At 35.9% G+C, this 15,845-nt stretch overlaps 2 protein-coding genes across 4 annotated transcripts in view; one reads left to right on the top strand and one right to left on the bottom strand.

Annotated features, from left to right (window-relative positions):
• The window catches only part of LOC117209163 (protein Tob1-like), a 116,441-nt gene that overhangs the window by 31,317 nt on the left and 69,279 nt on the right, over nt 1–15,845 (bottom strand). The window lies entirely within an intron of this gene.
• LOC117209164 lies at nt 5,043–14,889 on the top strand. Of its 2 annotated transcripts, none has more exons than XR_004487858.1 (2): nt 5,043–5,431; nt 14,421–14,889. XR_004487858.1 is itself a non-coding variant. In XM_033450854.1 (2 exons), exons 1-2 carry the CDS (start codon nt 5,955–5,957, stop codon nt 14,806–14,808), a joined length of 408 nt encoding a protein of 135 aa, XP_033306745.1. In that variant the 5' UTR covers nt 5,790–5,954; the 3' UTR covers nt 14,809–14,889. The 2 variants fall into 2 exon arrangements, 1 of the variants encoding a protein (XP_033306745.1); XM_033450854.1 differs by lacking the exon at nt 5,043–5,431 and adding an exon at nt 5,790–5,974.

Below are 15,845 nucleotides of genomic sequence, written 5' to 3'. Positions count from 1 at the left end.
GACACAGCGGCTGTTACGCATCCAAATGCAATTATTTATCGGCCCGTGAAAATAGAATGCTCGCGGTCGTGCTATATATAATAGGTGCACGTAGCTGACAAATACGAGCCAGTAACACGAATTCGATGTAGCAATTAATAATGACGAACGAGCATGCCGATCTCTTAGTCATCGTTCGAGTACCAGCTAATACCAACCAAGGGTCACCGTGTCGAAGCGACATAGAACTGCAATAACCGAGTAATTAACACCCGAGGAGCCAGACATCGCATAAACATTAATCACTTCGACGTGGTATTTAAAATCTCATGCGCTAATAAACTAGAGTAGAATCTTGTAACTTCTGTAACACGATAACCTAGCTTCTAAATAATGAAATCAAAATCAGGAACAAAATATTCTGTCCAATGGAAAATTGAATTAAATTATGGGAGTAAATGTTGGATACAATATTTCTTGGGAATCGATTAACTTCGAGGAAATGAATTTTCAAGACCTTTACGACCTTGCATCTTCGAAACGATTTATAACTTGACCGATAATGTAATTTTACCAAAATTCGTCTTAAGGTCAGTAAGGTCGGATGAAGTTAAAAGATATTTAGGAATTGATCACCTTTGAGAAAATAAAATTCATAAGAATATTTAAGATCTCCTATGTTTGGAATTATTTATAAATTGGTCTATTACGTAATTTTATCAAAAGATGTCTTAAAACCAATATAACCAATTTCCTATATTGTTACGGTCGATCTTATCGATCTATGCATTTAGATGTAGCCAGTTGTAAGTTTAAAGAAATCTTCTCTCGATTTCGCAATGTCCAAAGAAATGTAACGATGCTAATAAGATAGAAGTTGTGCACGTAGAAGTTTAAGCAAGAAGTTTCTTGCATGTCGCATCCTCGTGTCGTCGGTCAACACGGAAGTGAACCGAACCCTTGAATGTGCAAACATTGAGAAAAAGAGAGAAAGAGAGAGACGTGATGTACGCTATAAAACACAGAGAATTCTTGCTGGAGACGAGGTACGTGGTGCATCTCTATGTATACGTCGATTAGCCACGGCAATAAAGCATTTTCATGACGCGACACGCTGTAAAATTTATCAGGCGGGATCTTAGTCGTAATAACGTCTCTTTGGCACGCCAATTAACCAGTGCAATAAATTGCTTTTTCCCTGTTCCTGCTGGCGAATGCGCACTTTAAATTGCGAGGGAGCTTCGTGGATGACCTACATTTTTCGAATAAATTGGAAAATCCATGCTGCACCAAGAATTCAAACGTTTCATCCGACTTTTGATGGAATTTGAATTATTTAATTATGCTGCTTGTTAAACTGATATTCGACTAGATATCGTTATTGGATTAATAAGAGAGACGTTTGAAAAACATTTCTTCAAGCAGTTGGGAAGAATACGAAACTATTCATTGCAGAATAAAAAATTTGTTTTAGAATTTATAAAAGTCATAGAAATATCTAGTTGGCTAAATATTCTGTATACGATGACTAATATACAATTTCTCGCTAGTCATTCTATTTTATTTTCAAACCACCGCGTTGATAGTACAGTCTGGAATAATAAACATTTGCTAAAAATACGTTTCGAGTTATTGCCCCGTTTCTTCGTTAATGTCTATTTTCAGATGAAATATTTTGGACATTTTTAATGAGGATCGAATATATTGGTATAATATTGGGAAAATGTCATTTTCAAACGGCGCTATTTACATCTCAAAGATATCAACACTCCATGATGTCAGATATCGAGATTTCTAACTTCTGAATAATTCAATGAAATTAGAGAAACGAATTGAAAAAGAAAGAATGATCTCTTGTACTTCCATTCAGAATCGAATTTTCCATGACATGCATTCCGAGATATCAGAAACGCGCGATGTCACGACGAGAAGGATTTTATGCCGTGAGATTAATTAACAGACAGCAAGACCGAGATCTATTCCGGTCGAGGTCGACTATGTTTAGAGAATTCGAGAATGTTTACCTAATATAGAGCTAAGTAATCGTCGTGCTATCGATTGCACGAATTTTGGCCAGACTTTCTGTAAGCTCAGGCTCTTTATTCCCTCGTAATTGCGGCGCGATTTACTTGGCAATCGACTTGCTTGGCCACTGCTCAGGCTTTTAGGCGACCACAGTCGATGCAACGCACCCTCGAACGACTCCGCGAAAAATAAATCGATAACATCCTCCAATATCAATCACATTTAAAAAACTGAATTGTAAAACGAGTGAAAACTGTTATACCTCTCCTAAACTTTATAACAAGCAAAACTATAAGAAATTCCAATAGGAAGTTTCCGATAGCACTGTCCCTCGCATCAGCCATATTTACGCGCAAAAGAATTGCTGATTGATCTTAAAAAAGATTAAAAAGCTATCATAGCGTTATAATGTAAATCTTCATCTCCATTTGTCAATATTATAAAGAACTTTTAATATATAATTAAAATCGTTCTCAAGAATGCCCCGATTTCAAACATCCACTGCATCAGCACGTTTTTCCCAAAACCAAGAAATAAGGCAACATAGAACGTGAAAGAAATTGCGCGATAACGATCGTTTTCTCATAACGCAGCGTTCGAAAAGAAAAAAGAAAAAAAAAGGGGGCACTTATCGAGGTTGGATAATGTTTCCAAGTAACGCGGAATGTCACGTTGGAAAACGTCTTTCCTTGTTATCGTTGAGCGACGAATTTTTATCAAGCACGGCGCGATAACGTGCAACACTTTGCCAACGAAACTCGCTCGACACCGTAGTCTCTTCTGTAAAAACCGATCGCAAAATCGCTGCTCGCTTCGTTAATTAACGATCGTCAGATGCTGCGTGGCCGCGGTTTCAAGAGACTCGAGCACGCTCGTAAGCCGACCTTTGCAGCGTTCGCAAAAATCCTGGCAGGAATTACGCTCGAGCATATATCAGCGTGTCCAACGTGGAAAATAATTACGTGGCATGCAGCCACGTTGAACCGCGGTTGCTTCGTTCGAGGGTTACGCTTCGTGTTCGACGTTGAATGATCGATACGATCGGTTATCGCGACGTTACACACACGATGCTTGAGAATTTCTGACGAGAGAGATGAGAAACAGGATCATTTCACGAGCGTTCCAGGATCTTCGACTTGTGAAAGTGTTCACTGACAGCCTATGGTTCATATTTAAGTTTTTTACTAAGCTGCCTTAAAAAAAGACTAATAAAGAGTGCAAGTATTTCCATTTCATAGGTAACGAACATTGTTAATTAAAATTTATGACGAAGGAAAGTAACCAAGAAAATGTTTCGTCATCGATAACTGTTATTGATAATTAATGAAATGTTTCTTCATAGATAACAGCTATCGGTAGTAACATAAGATAATTTCTATCACCGATATTAATCACCAGTAACAAAAAAAATATACAGGGTGGTTGGTAACTGGTGGTACAAGCGGAAAGGGGGTGATTCTACGCGAAAAAAGAAGTCGAAAATATAGAATGAAAATTTTTTTTTCTTTTTTTAATTTCTCCATCGAAACAGTGATCTACAGTGAGATCCGTTATAACGAGACGTGATAAAGTGCACGCGTACCGAGCGAAAATTCAAAGCCGATTTTCTCGAAAACAAAGCCTCAAACGAAAAATTTTTATTCTATATTTTCGACTTCTTTTTTCGCGTAGAATCACCCCCTCTCCGCTTGTACCACCAGTTACGAACCACCCTGTATATATATTTCAGCGGTTATAATGATTGTTCGCAAACAGGATTATCGAAACTGAAATATGAATTCTCGTACAATGACAATGGGAAATTTGGATTACAAGGTAATTTTCTATTACTCGATAAGATAGTAGGAAAAAATACAACTTGTTAGATTCAAAGATATAAATAGACGATAAATCTATAAAATTCCATAAACAATCAAGGATATACTTAATATTACAACAATCGGTATTTTTGAAATACTCAATTCGACGGGAAAATTCGTATTTAATCCCACGATCAAACAAAAGAACATTTAACGTGAAACTGATTATCGAATTTTTAAATTCATCAGCATTGTTATTACGTTCTCTCGTTCTATGATCTTCAATTCTAATTGTGTTTACTACCATCATTATCTTAATAAGTATCAAATCGATACCTTTACATGTATCCACATACAATTACATAGATTTTACATACACGTGGCTTTGGAATGTCTGAAGAGAAAAACAAGAGGATTGTTTCATGAGAGATTCAAGACCTTCGACCAACGGAAGCGTGTTCGCTTATAGTCGAAGGTTCAACGATCGTCTATCGATCGAAGATCCTTGGCTTGGCGTGTTTGTTCTGCTTTGTTTGCCGGACGAGAACGCGGAATGCCTGAGACACGAGAGGTCTTCGCGTTGGCCCGTCGACGACATACGTTGGCCCGAGTTCGATAGAGTTCATCCAAGCTGACGTTTTATGTGCTCGACGTTGATATCGAGTCCCATGATCTAGGTCAGCGGGTCGGGAATCGATAGATGGGACAGAGATGAGAACGAGGCCTAAATTAGAGCTCGAGGGAGTCGATAGGGTGGACTATCGTTCCTTTGGACTTTTACAACTCCTTGTGAATTGGAAGCTACCTGTGTCTCTATATTTTTAGAGCTTTGTTTCTGTAGGCTTATCATTGTGCCATTGTATCGTCTACAGGATGGTTCATTCATGTTATAGTAATTATTGGTTCTTCTTTTGTTATATCGATAATGAGAATTTTTGTTTGTAATTTTTGCAATCCGCGAATTTTTACGTTCCAATTTCACTTTAATTTCAAGAAGAATTTCAAGTAAGAACTTCTAATTGTTCAAAATATAATACCAGTGCGATATTGAAATGAGAAATTATGACTATCGATAATTAATCTATCGTATTTTTGTCAAACTTGAACAATATATTAAGAATAGAAAAACAAGATTGCGCGTGGATCGAGAAAGGAACGCATCAAAAGTAATCTGTAATTTTTACTCTGATTTGGTTTTGGTATGGTATGTACTTTGTGTTACACAGAGTTAAGCGTAATTTGAGTTAAAGTATAATGAATCTTGACTTCAGACTTTTCATAGAATTGCTATTGAAACTGAACTTTATTCCACTAGGGACGGTATTTCCTACATAATTGATGCACCTACATACGCCTTTTCGTATGCAAATGCACTGATGCAATACGCACGTCATCCACGTGTAATTATTCGCAATAAATTATCAATTGCACAACGCGTGTCTGCAGAATACAATTTGGCACACGTATTTGTACTTTAGATGTTAGCGAAAAACAGTTGCTGCAGTTACTCAATGATCTCAGATGTTCTAAAGCGGAACTATCAGCGTGACCTAAGTGTAATAGTTTCGTGCAAGACAGTCGGGAAAAATTGTTTACACGCGTATTTCGTGAATTTTAGAGAAGATAAGGTTCGTGAGTAAGATTCGAAATTTACTATACGTTGCGTAGCAACGTGTAGTGACAGGAGATTAGCTTGAAAAATTGCACAGTGCTTACGAAACAACAGAAAGATTTGTAGTCGCTAAGGTTTTGAAATATTTCTGTTATATCAAACTTTTGACGTAGTTTTAACGAGATTTTGCGGAACAAAAAAGCTATTGAAGTTTTATGAAGATAAAAATTATTCGAAAGAAAGAGATTAGAAAAGGAAATAAATATAAAGGATAGAATTACTGAAAAGAGAAAGGAATAAAGAAATTTTTATTCAAATGATTGGAGCTTCGGGAATCAATTTTTTCCCTACATTTTCATATTTAAAAATTATATTCTCTCCAAATAGCAATCTACAGAATATAAATAAAAATTCAGGGGTTCCGTAGCGAGGTTCAAAGTTAATCTGTATGAAGCTCGATGGAAATCGTGCAGTTTTAAATATTACTGGCAGTCTGCGTGATAACGCCCAACGAGCAGAGAGGAGACAAGTTGCGACAGATGTCAATTTCCACGATGGCGTGAGTTTTGTCGATAACGACGCTAACAGGAACAACAATTATTCCGCTCCCTCGCTCCACATTTTTGTTCCCTTGTTTCAATTAATTCCTAGATGTGTATGAATTAAACACATCTGACGAACTTAATTCTCTTTAATAAAATATGAACGCGTCGCGTTTTAACAGAAACATATTAGACGTTACGTGACGTTGCTTTACTACTGTTTTAATAAAATTTTAACGTAGTTAATGTATATCTAAGTATCAATTAACAAAGTTAAAAATAATATTCAATTGTCGTATAATAAAATTAAATTTTATAAATTTCGTCAATCATTTTATCATGCATTATAAATCACTGACTATAATAATTCATACTAGAAAGCAGATGCTATCCTTATATGAGAATATCTTCGAAGTTACTTGTGGTAAAGTATACCTAACGAGCAAATTTAACATCTCTCATCCAACATCAGGTTTTATGACTTCGAGGTTTATACTATAGAAATTGCAATACTCTCCAGGATACTAAAACTTTTTCTCACGGTGATCCGTGATTGCTTCTAAAATTTTAATCCGCCTCCGTGGTGTTGAACGCGTCGCAACGCCGTAAAAGGAGAGACAAGCTGGCCAAAAAAAATTAATTATCTCGCTGTACAGTGCTTCGTTCGCACGCTGAAAATGGAGTAAATAAAATGTTACTCATAAACGAGTAACATTCTCCCTTCACTCACGGCACTAAGAAGAATGAAACAAAAATTAATATTTTAATTCCTCTGTATACATATAATCTATTCACGTTCGTAAACTCTGTTACGAACCATTACATAATCCCATAGTACAGTATCGTCCTAATATCACCATAAATTACTCTATATATCACAACGAAACGCTATTCGAAATTCATCTCCAAAGAGAAAAGAGAGAGAAGAACGATAATAAAGAGAAAAAAAACAGGCAAAGAGTACTCGAGGAAGAAGGGAGTCGTTCGATCATGGCATGTGAACTTTCGACGAAATCGCAAGAGAAGGAACACGGCATGCTCAACCGAGGGAGATAACCCCCGCGGGTTAAGGGTTGCGATTCACGATCGATGTTATCACGAAATTGGGATCGTGGATGCGCGATACCGTCTCCATGATAACGTTTCGCCGCCCCTCTTCCTCATTATGATATCAGTATGAGTTCGTCCTTCTCCGACACGGCGGATCTCGAGCTACGTAATATCGCGCGACCACGTTCATCGCGATGGAGCCGTTACATCGCGATAACCGATGCGTGCACGCGCGCAAAGTACTTCTGATAAGCGTACGCTCGACCGAATCGTTTCCATGAGCCCAACCAGATTGTGGATTACGTTCTCGCGTGGAAACACCACTGATATTTGGTAATTGAGTACTTTTTCATTTTCGGCTGGATTTCGAAAGATTATTTGATACGGATCGTGTTCCATGAGCATCGAGTCATTCTTGACTCGATTTTGTCTCGTGGCTGATACAAAGTATCCTTAATTTTGAAGGAAAATAAATTTTTGAAAATTTGTCTAACTTCGTAGAAGAGGGAAAATTCTCGTAAATTTTCTTCATTTTCTAGGCAACAGACTCGTTTGCATTTTATGAGAGGAAAAAGAGTAAAGAAAGCGAAGGTTCGTTTTCTTTCAAACATAAAAGTATTTTTTGTACTAAGGAAAATATTCCGATGGGATTCGATTTACGACTAGCTTGTAAAAAATTTGTAGATCTAGCAAAGTTGAATGATTTGAAGCTTGATGAAGATTGTTTCATATTGAAAGCTTCTTAATTGAACGAAAAAGACTCAAATATGAAAAACTTCAGAAAGACGTTCTTCGGTTAGCTAATATTAAATTTTGGAAGAGTCACAGAAAGACTTTTGGTTATTCGATATATTGGGAATTTAAAGGTTTGAACATTACTCAGAATTTCGGCCTCTCCGTTGCTACATCGCAACTAATTAATGGTCCTTTAAGTGGACCACAAATATAACACGTTGAATTTAAATTCAATGAATATATGAAACTGAATATTTACAATTATTTAATCGTAATGAGATTACACCGAATACGTTACGCGAACAGACAATGTAATTTGTCGGAGTAGACCTTAATTTTATTAATGTGAATCGTAACAAAAGCGTCAATTATGTAATAAACATCGAGTCGTTGTTAATTGTAGCATTGATTCGAATAAAGATAACAAGAAAATCGATACGTCAGTTATCGCACGAACGTAAACCAGAAAAGAAAGGAAAAATATTACGGACGTTATCAGCGTTAATAAATCGAGCAATTGTATTATATTCTCGTTTATCTACAAGCACGAGGTAGATGGAATAAAATATAGGTATTTTTATCCATTGTGTTCAGAAGAAAATAAAAGTTGATTATCGCTAATACACGATGCATTCCAATAAAATTAATCGACGATATTTCGTCGAATAGTACAGATAAGCAACGTAGTAAGAACAGAAATCTAATTTTACACGTTTCGAAAATATTATCAACAAGATATATATATATATATATATATACACATATGTATATGTGTATATACATATGTATATTATACTTGAAAAAATTATCAAACTGTTGTTAATTATTATCACATAAGATTGTCATAATCTTTTTGATAATTCTACAAGATTAATTTAACTTAAACGCAAAACTCGATAACTATGGACAGCTACTGCTCGTCGAAATTTTCTTTACTAGAAAATAAGAATTTTTATTCATCATCAAAGACTTCATTATAAAATATTCGAGTAGCAGACTTAAGAAACCTTTTCGTATAGACTCGATTAAGACGCGAGTTTTGCATAACCCGAAAGTACGAGATTCAAAGTACTAAGAATACGTTGAAACGAGAAAAACTCTAACTGATACGCATCAAATTTGTAAAACTCCAAAGTACTAGAGAAAACGACGTCAAAGAAGCTAAGAAATCACTGAATCTCCAAGCCACGACTCTCAAAGTGCATCGCATACATTCCACTTATCCTAGACGTAATCTCGGCACATTGTTCGCGTTTCATTACGGTTCCTTTACGACACTCGTTCCTTCGATCGCGACCATAAAACGACGCTTACGGAAAACAACGGATCTCGTCGCGTCGGTTTCCTGGAGTGGTGATACAGGTGCAAAAGTACGTTTCTTTCATGAAGTAGAAAATTAAATTGAAGCTGAAAATGCGGAATTGAAAATTATAAACTATTCAACTATTTAATAAGAACAAATTTTGTTTGTTTTACAATTGAGCTAACAGCTTTTAGATTTTCAGACTTTCGCTCAGACTCGATAGAAAGTCGATAAAATATCGTTTATAGCAAACAGTTATTTGGAGGGATTTCAACAAATGGATTTTTGAAGAGGTATGAAGGTACTCTGAATCATTACTGAATGAATCATAATAAAATTGTGAAAGACATATAGTCGGAAAAAGAAAAGGAATTCGAAAGCTGTAGATTTCCATACTTAGGTTTCTTCAAATTTCTCAAATATTCCTCTTAGTATAATATCATTAAATGACCATGGTCTTGATCCCATTAAATGGCTCACATTTAGAATTAGTTTTTACAGACATATATCAAAATTGTAAATTTTTCTTTCAGCAATAAAAAAGGTTGGTATAACCTTGACATGCTATCACACAAAATGGCAATTTTAGAAGTAATTTTTGTGGACACGTCGGTAGCAACGATTTCTCAAATGTGTCACTATTCTAGCAAACCGATGAAACAGACCTATTAACTTTTACGTCGTTTAACTTTAATGTCGCCTCCTATTATCTACGAGCGAATCAGACGGACGGTTCGCGGAGGATTACGTAGCGCTGCAATGATAATGCGAATCCACGAAATTCCATCAATAAATTTACCAACTGCGCAATTCGCCGTGTTTCCCGAGACCCGGTGATAATACTCTTCGCGTTTAATATCCGTCCGCTTCCCTTTTTACGACCGTTTTAATTTCATCCTCGGCAGTAACTCTCTTCTGCTCCGCGAAACGAACGACGCTCATTCAGTTCGCAAGTTGCTATCGTGACGCGTGTCCTCAGTAAAAAGATACGAACGATAAGATTCGGCTGTTCTTGATAAAGTTTTTTGGTAAACCAATTGGAGAAAAGGAAGGGAAGGGGGACTATGTATGACGAAAGCTGATCGAACTGACGAGATATTCGAACGAATTGCGAAATTTTATGAAATAGCCGATGAAAATTCGATAAAACTGTGTGTATTTTATTCTTGCGGAATTTTTAATCTGGAGATATTTGTTCAAAGTAGATGAGCAATTTTTGGAAGATTTTTGTGACTAATATTAGTGGAATTTGTAGATAGAATATAGAGATATGTGATACAGTGGATTTTTATATCACCAACTGCCAGATCTGACTACTATCTTGGCGAACTGACAAAACACTTTCCCAAAATGTCAACTGTGAGAGAGAGTACCTATACAATGTCTACTATATAAAAGACGACTACCTTTTTTCGTTGCTAAAAATACATTTGGCTAAAGAATGTTCCATATATTCTTTAACTTTATTTTACAATGTTATATTTCCTACTAATGTGTATTTTTTAAGATTTGCACAATAATATATTATATATGTGTTCCTTCATCTGAAAACGCGCAAATATCTTGAGCATTATGAGCGATACGGAAATATGTTCCAAACAAATGTCATACCAATATTTATTTTATATTGGAAAGCTGTATGAAGGCTACATTTTTAGATGAAAACTATATCTTTCACATAAACCACTATCGAGATATTAAATTTCAACTTTGATATGATCCGGCATTGGCGTCATCCAGTGTACATCACGAGAAAATTGCTTTGACAAACTTTGTGCATCATAATGGTTCTAAAAAGAGCTGATTGTGTGTATACACATTGTGTATATACTAAATACTATCCTTAAAACAGTTAGTCGCTTCTTTTCTACGTATTTACCATAAAATAATATGACTTTTTACCCTTCTTAGGAATTAATATTTCGATAGTTTATACGAAAGATACAAGTAAAGCGTTAAAGTAAAGCGTTTAAAATGTTGCAGTGTCGATTGCAAGAACACAGGAAAAGAAGATATAGTTTCTATCTAAAAATATAAACGTGACATTTATAGGGCTTTCCAAAGTCATTGTTTGATAAATTAAATATCGGTACGATATGTCCCCCTGGACATCCTACAATATTTGTTTCAAACATTTTTATTTTCGAGATATTTACATCACCAGATATTTCCCAGACAAATGGCACACGTCTTACGATATTTAATTTTGAAACCTAAAATCCCAATTTAAACAACATTTGAACGAGTATATGAAAAAAGGATGACTTGTACATTTATTAACAAAAATCTGGATCTTTAACACCAAAACAAATATCTACTCTAGAAATTATTATATGAAATTTTCAAATAATTTCCAACCAGTTCCAAAGGAAATTTTAACATTCTAGACAGTTTTTTTCGGCTTTCACTCTGTTAGGTAGACTCACAAAATATTATACTTCAAGGCAGCACACGAATTCCTAAAATAACACACGTGCTCCGCAAAAATTCATGCCAACGAAAATCTTAACGCGTTTATGTGGAACGTAAATCCGTAATTATCGAAACTTTTTTAACGATCTTCTTTGTAAGTTGTCCAAGCCCGTGACGAGGCTGTCAGGGCAGCGAAAGGCTTCGTTTTAAACTCGACGCGAAGCACCTGGCTGGTTATAGTCGATAATGCTTATGCACGACTTGCTTCAACCACTTTGAACTTGGAGGGTCGTGTAAATCGCATGGAAAACGGGCTAGTAGGTCACCCTACTTTCGTCCGTTACATTCCACGATACACGTTCAACATACCGTAGAAATTTCCTTTGTTTATCCACTTTTACTTTTACGTTTATAGCTGGCAATAGCTGGCAGTTCGATGGCGCCGCCATCGTTTCGTTCGCGTTTACACTCGATATCTGGCGACGTTGATGATTCAGGATTTAATGGTACTTGCATGACATGTGTATATGAAATTTTTATTTTTAAAACGAATACTGGGAACGGGATCTTTTTCTTTCGACATCCCTGTAAGCTTATTTTTCGGGTATCTTATCATGTATTTGCGTGGATAAACTTCGTGAAACATAAAGTTAATATGTAAGCCGAGAGAGAGAGAGGATGTTACCTGATAACGTATTATGTTGTAAATTCGAAGATCGATTACATCAGAAATTCTCACGTTCGTTAAAAACTCATTTAAATTTCATCTAAAATTCTAATTCCTCACTCGGCCAGCAAAAGATAATTAAACGTTCCGCTATAGTTAACAATACGAGCGGAAACTATGTTAATATCTACTGACGAATTAAAATCGTTTCCAATAAAAAGCTTCCATTTCGTGTGAATGTTACGTTTTATTGTTTGTATTCATAAAACAGTTAGTTTATAAGTGTTGGTTTCGAACTTCGAGATGAGTGATTGTAGAGTTCAAAAATATACTTATGAGAACTTTGACATTTGAAAAAATCGAAGCTCATAAAAGTAGTACTGGAACCTTGAAAGATTAGAAACTATACCACAGATATATCATACTATACGACATGCACTATGTTCGCTACAATTCAATACCGTAAACAGAAATCTATCTTAAGCCTCTGATTAAAGTATTTAAAAAAATATATCTGACGAATACTACTCGCGATAGTGTTTCATATGTGTAATTATCGAAGTACTTATAAACATCTAAAATCTTACTTCGTCTAGCTCTAAGATTATATAATTAAATTTCGAATTATTTAGTAGTACTTTCGTATAAGCGAACAAATTTGATATTATGAACATGAAATATAGAACCTGACAAAAAGAGGCTTCGTTGGAAAATAAGGGTATACGCAAATACTTTTTGTAGCCACTGTACTTGATCCCATTCTTAGTCAATAAACATTCGAACATGAACATTCTTACAATCTTATCGTTGTGGCATATGGTGAGACTTACCTGACCCACAAAGCTAAAAGCTCAGTACACCGATCAATCTCCATAAATGTTCCAATTCGAAATGCGACTAGCTTCCTAAATAGGCGGCTATAAACTTAATCGGACTGCATATTTACCAATATCGCTGGAAAGCGTTTCGTGTCGCATGAAATCGAAAATAAAGACGCTTGTCACGTAACCACAACGAAAATGTTCCACTGTATGTATGTATACACGACGTACATATATATATATATACATATATATATATATGCAAGACTGTTTTAAGCACGAAACGTCGCGAAGTCTCATAATTTTGATCGCACGAGCTACGGCGATAAAACAGGGCGAAATTGCCAAAGCAAACACACACAGTCGGTCGACATACGCGCGTACCACCTAGCTGAGGGTTAAAATTACGCTCTGACTACAGGTCAGGCTCGAGATTCGTTTGGCAACCCTGTCATTTTCCTCGAGAGCCCTTAACGAGTCCCGGCCCTACCTTCCTCTTCATCCCTGTCACCCTCGAAAAAAAGCAACCCCTCTTCTCGAGCCAAGGTGAAATAAAAGCTGTTACACTCGGTAACGAGCTCGGAACAAGCAATAACGTCGCATGGAAATTTATTACGGTAAACACGGGCGCATCCCGAGGCCTCGTTGCTCATCGCGATCGCGCAGTAAAACGCGTTCCAAATAATTGCCCTGCTTGCCCTTTCGTACTTCTTTGCTCCCGCTGGGAAAAGACAAGAAGTAAATTTCTCTTGAAAACTTTTTGAAACTCTTTCCATACGGATCTCCTCTTCAGAATTCATTTAGGTTTTTCTTTAAGTCTCATTACGTAGTCTTTTTATACTATTTGTACAATTAAGGAATTTATTAGATTTGGATTGAATGGAAAGCTTATATATTTTCGGAATATTAGATACAGTTGTATGACCACAGAATTGATGTATTGTAATCAATAACGTATAACCCCTGTTACTATCTGCCAATATTCTAGATTGCATAGAAAGAATTATAATAATAGCAATATAATCCTTTTCCCATTTCCAATATCCTAAATAATAAATCAACTAACGATCACAACTATTACAATATATTCTATATTAATCAACATTATGTTCCTTAAAATTTTACTTTTCTCAACTCAATACCGAAACGACAACTAACCATTATCAATTTTTTAAACAATATATAATACAATTTATCCTTGTTACAATTCTACGCATAGTAAAATCAATATAACAGCCAACGATAAATCAATAAATCCAACTAACAGTCCCCCATAGCTCGTCCTATTCACTGATTATCAACTGTCCCAAGTTTCAAGTAGAAAACTACCGCCACTGATCAGACCAAGCGTTACGCGGCACCGTGGTACTTCTGGTTCTACCGAAGCACTTCATAACGCATTAAGAGGCAGTTTTCTTCGTTTCATAATCGATTACGTAAAGCAACGACGAACAGTTATGGTTCCGTTTTTGCAGGGAATATTTCGTGTCCGTGGGAGGCTCGAGAAGAAATGGGTCGACGAAGTCCGTGGAAGCTGTCGAATCTCAGGTACGCTCGAAATCGATCGTTAAAAGCGAGCTCAGACGATTTTTGCCAACAATACGAGCGGCCTATAAAACCACAGCAGATACCTCTCTACCCCGCGTTTGGCTTCGTTATATTGGATTCTGCGAATCAATAAACCTCGCTTGCGTCACGACCATGCTGATCCTAATGCAACGAGCTTGCAACGCGTGTTTCAACGCTTCTGCACAGAACAGAGGAATCTTCGATTCGTTTGTTGATCGCACACGCTGTAACGAATGCTTTGCCTTCATTCGTTTTTCACATAGAATACTCGTGGTTTATTATTTCAGGTATTAATAATGGAAGTTGTAATTCTTCCATCATTGTGCTTCTTTCTATCAAATTTGAGTATTGCATTAAACAAAATATTTTTAAGTATATTCTGAAAAGTTTCTAAGAGTTTCTAACAGTAGGTAGAAATGCCACTCGTTAAAACGAATACAAATTAACGAGTACAAATTAAGATAATACATATCGTACTTGTTACTAAAACAAAATGTTTACTCATGTTGGGAACAAAGTAACTTTTATCGTATTATAGCTATGTTTAAAATGTATTAGTGTAGATAGCGTGACTAAGAAAGGTCAATGACGTGTTAAATAAAAATTTGCAATTTTCGACTGCTTTATGTTTTAAACTGTAAGGAATTTCTTAGGAAATGTCTTTTTTTGAGATTATTTATAATTATTCGGAAATTTTCTTATTTTACTTAACGATGAAGTTTTCTTATTAGAAGAATCGATGAGAAAGCAACGTGTAAACATAACTTTCTATTTTTAAATCACGTGTTGTTTCAGACGTTTCGTTGAATTTGTTCAGTCATTCCCGTCATAGGAATAATATTTGTTGATTTCGTGCGAAAACGTTGAAGTTTCCATGAAATAAGCAGGCGTTTGTAAAAAAATTTGAACTGTTATCCCATCGATGAAGAGTTAAACGGTGATTACCGTGGGAAAAATTAAATCTCTGCTCTTGTATGACATCAGGAAATTTCAACTGTGAACAAAGTTCACAACGAGCCACGGGCAATATTTAAGGACTGCAACCTTTCGTCGTGAGGAAGCAAAGCTGAGAAAAACGATATGTCAAACAGAGTTCACGGATGATCACTAAAAAGAGAACACTTGTTAAATGTCACTGCTTTCACCGTCAGCTTTATAATCATACTTGACGATCCGATGAATAATGACTTTCCCTCTTACCATTTTCCCTACATTACCTATAAAAAGACCATTACTCTTATTATATCACCTTAAGAATTAAAATCCTACAACTACATACAATCTCTATCATCGTGTGTCTTGGAAATTACGTACACGTGTATCTATACTTC

Source organism: Bombus bifarius, unplaced genomic scaffold (genome assembly GCF_011952205.1).
Source record: "Bombus bifarius isolate JDL3187 unplaced genomic scaffold, Bbif_JDL3187 scf7180000008166, whole genome shotgun sequence".
Taxonomy (NCBI): Eukaryota; Metazoa; Arthropoda; class Insecta; order Hymenoptera; family Apidae; genus Bombus; species Bombus bifarius.
Note: the sequence above shows the minus strand (reverse complement) of the source record. Positions and strands in the feature narration are given on the sequence as shown.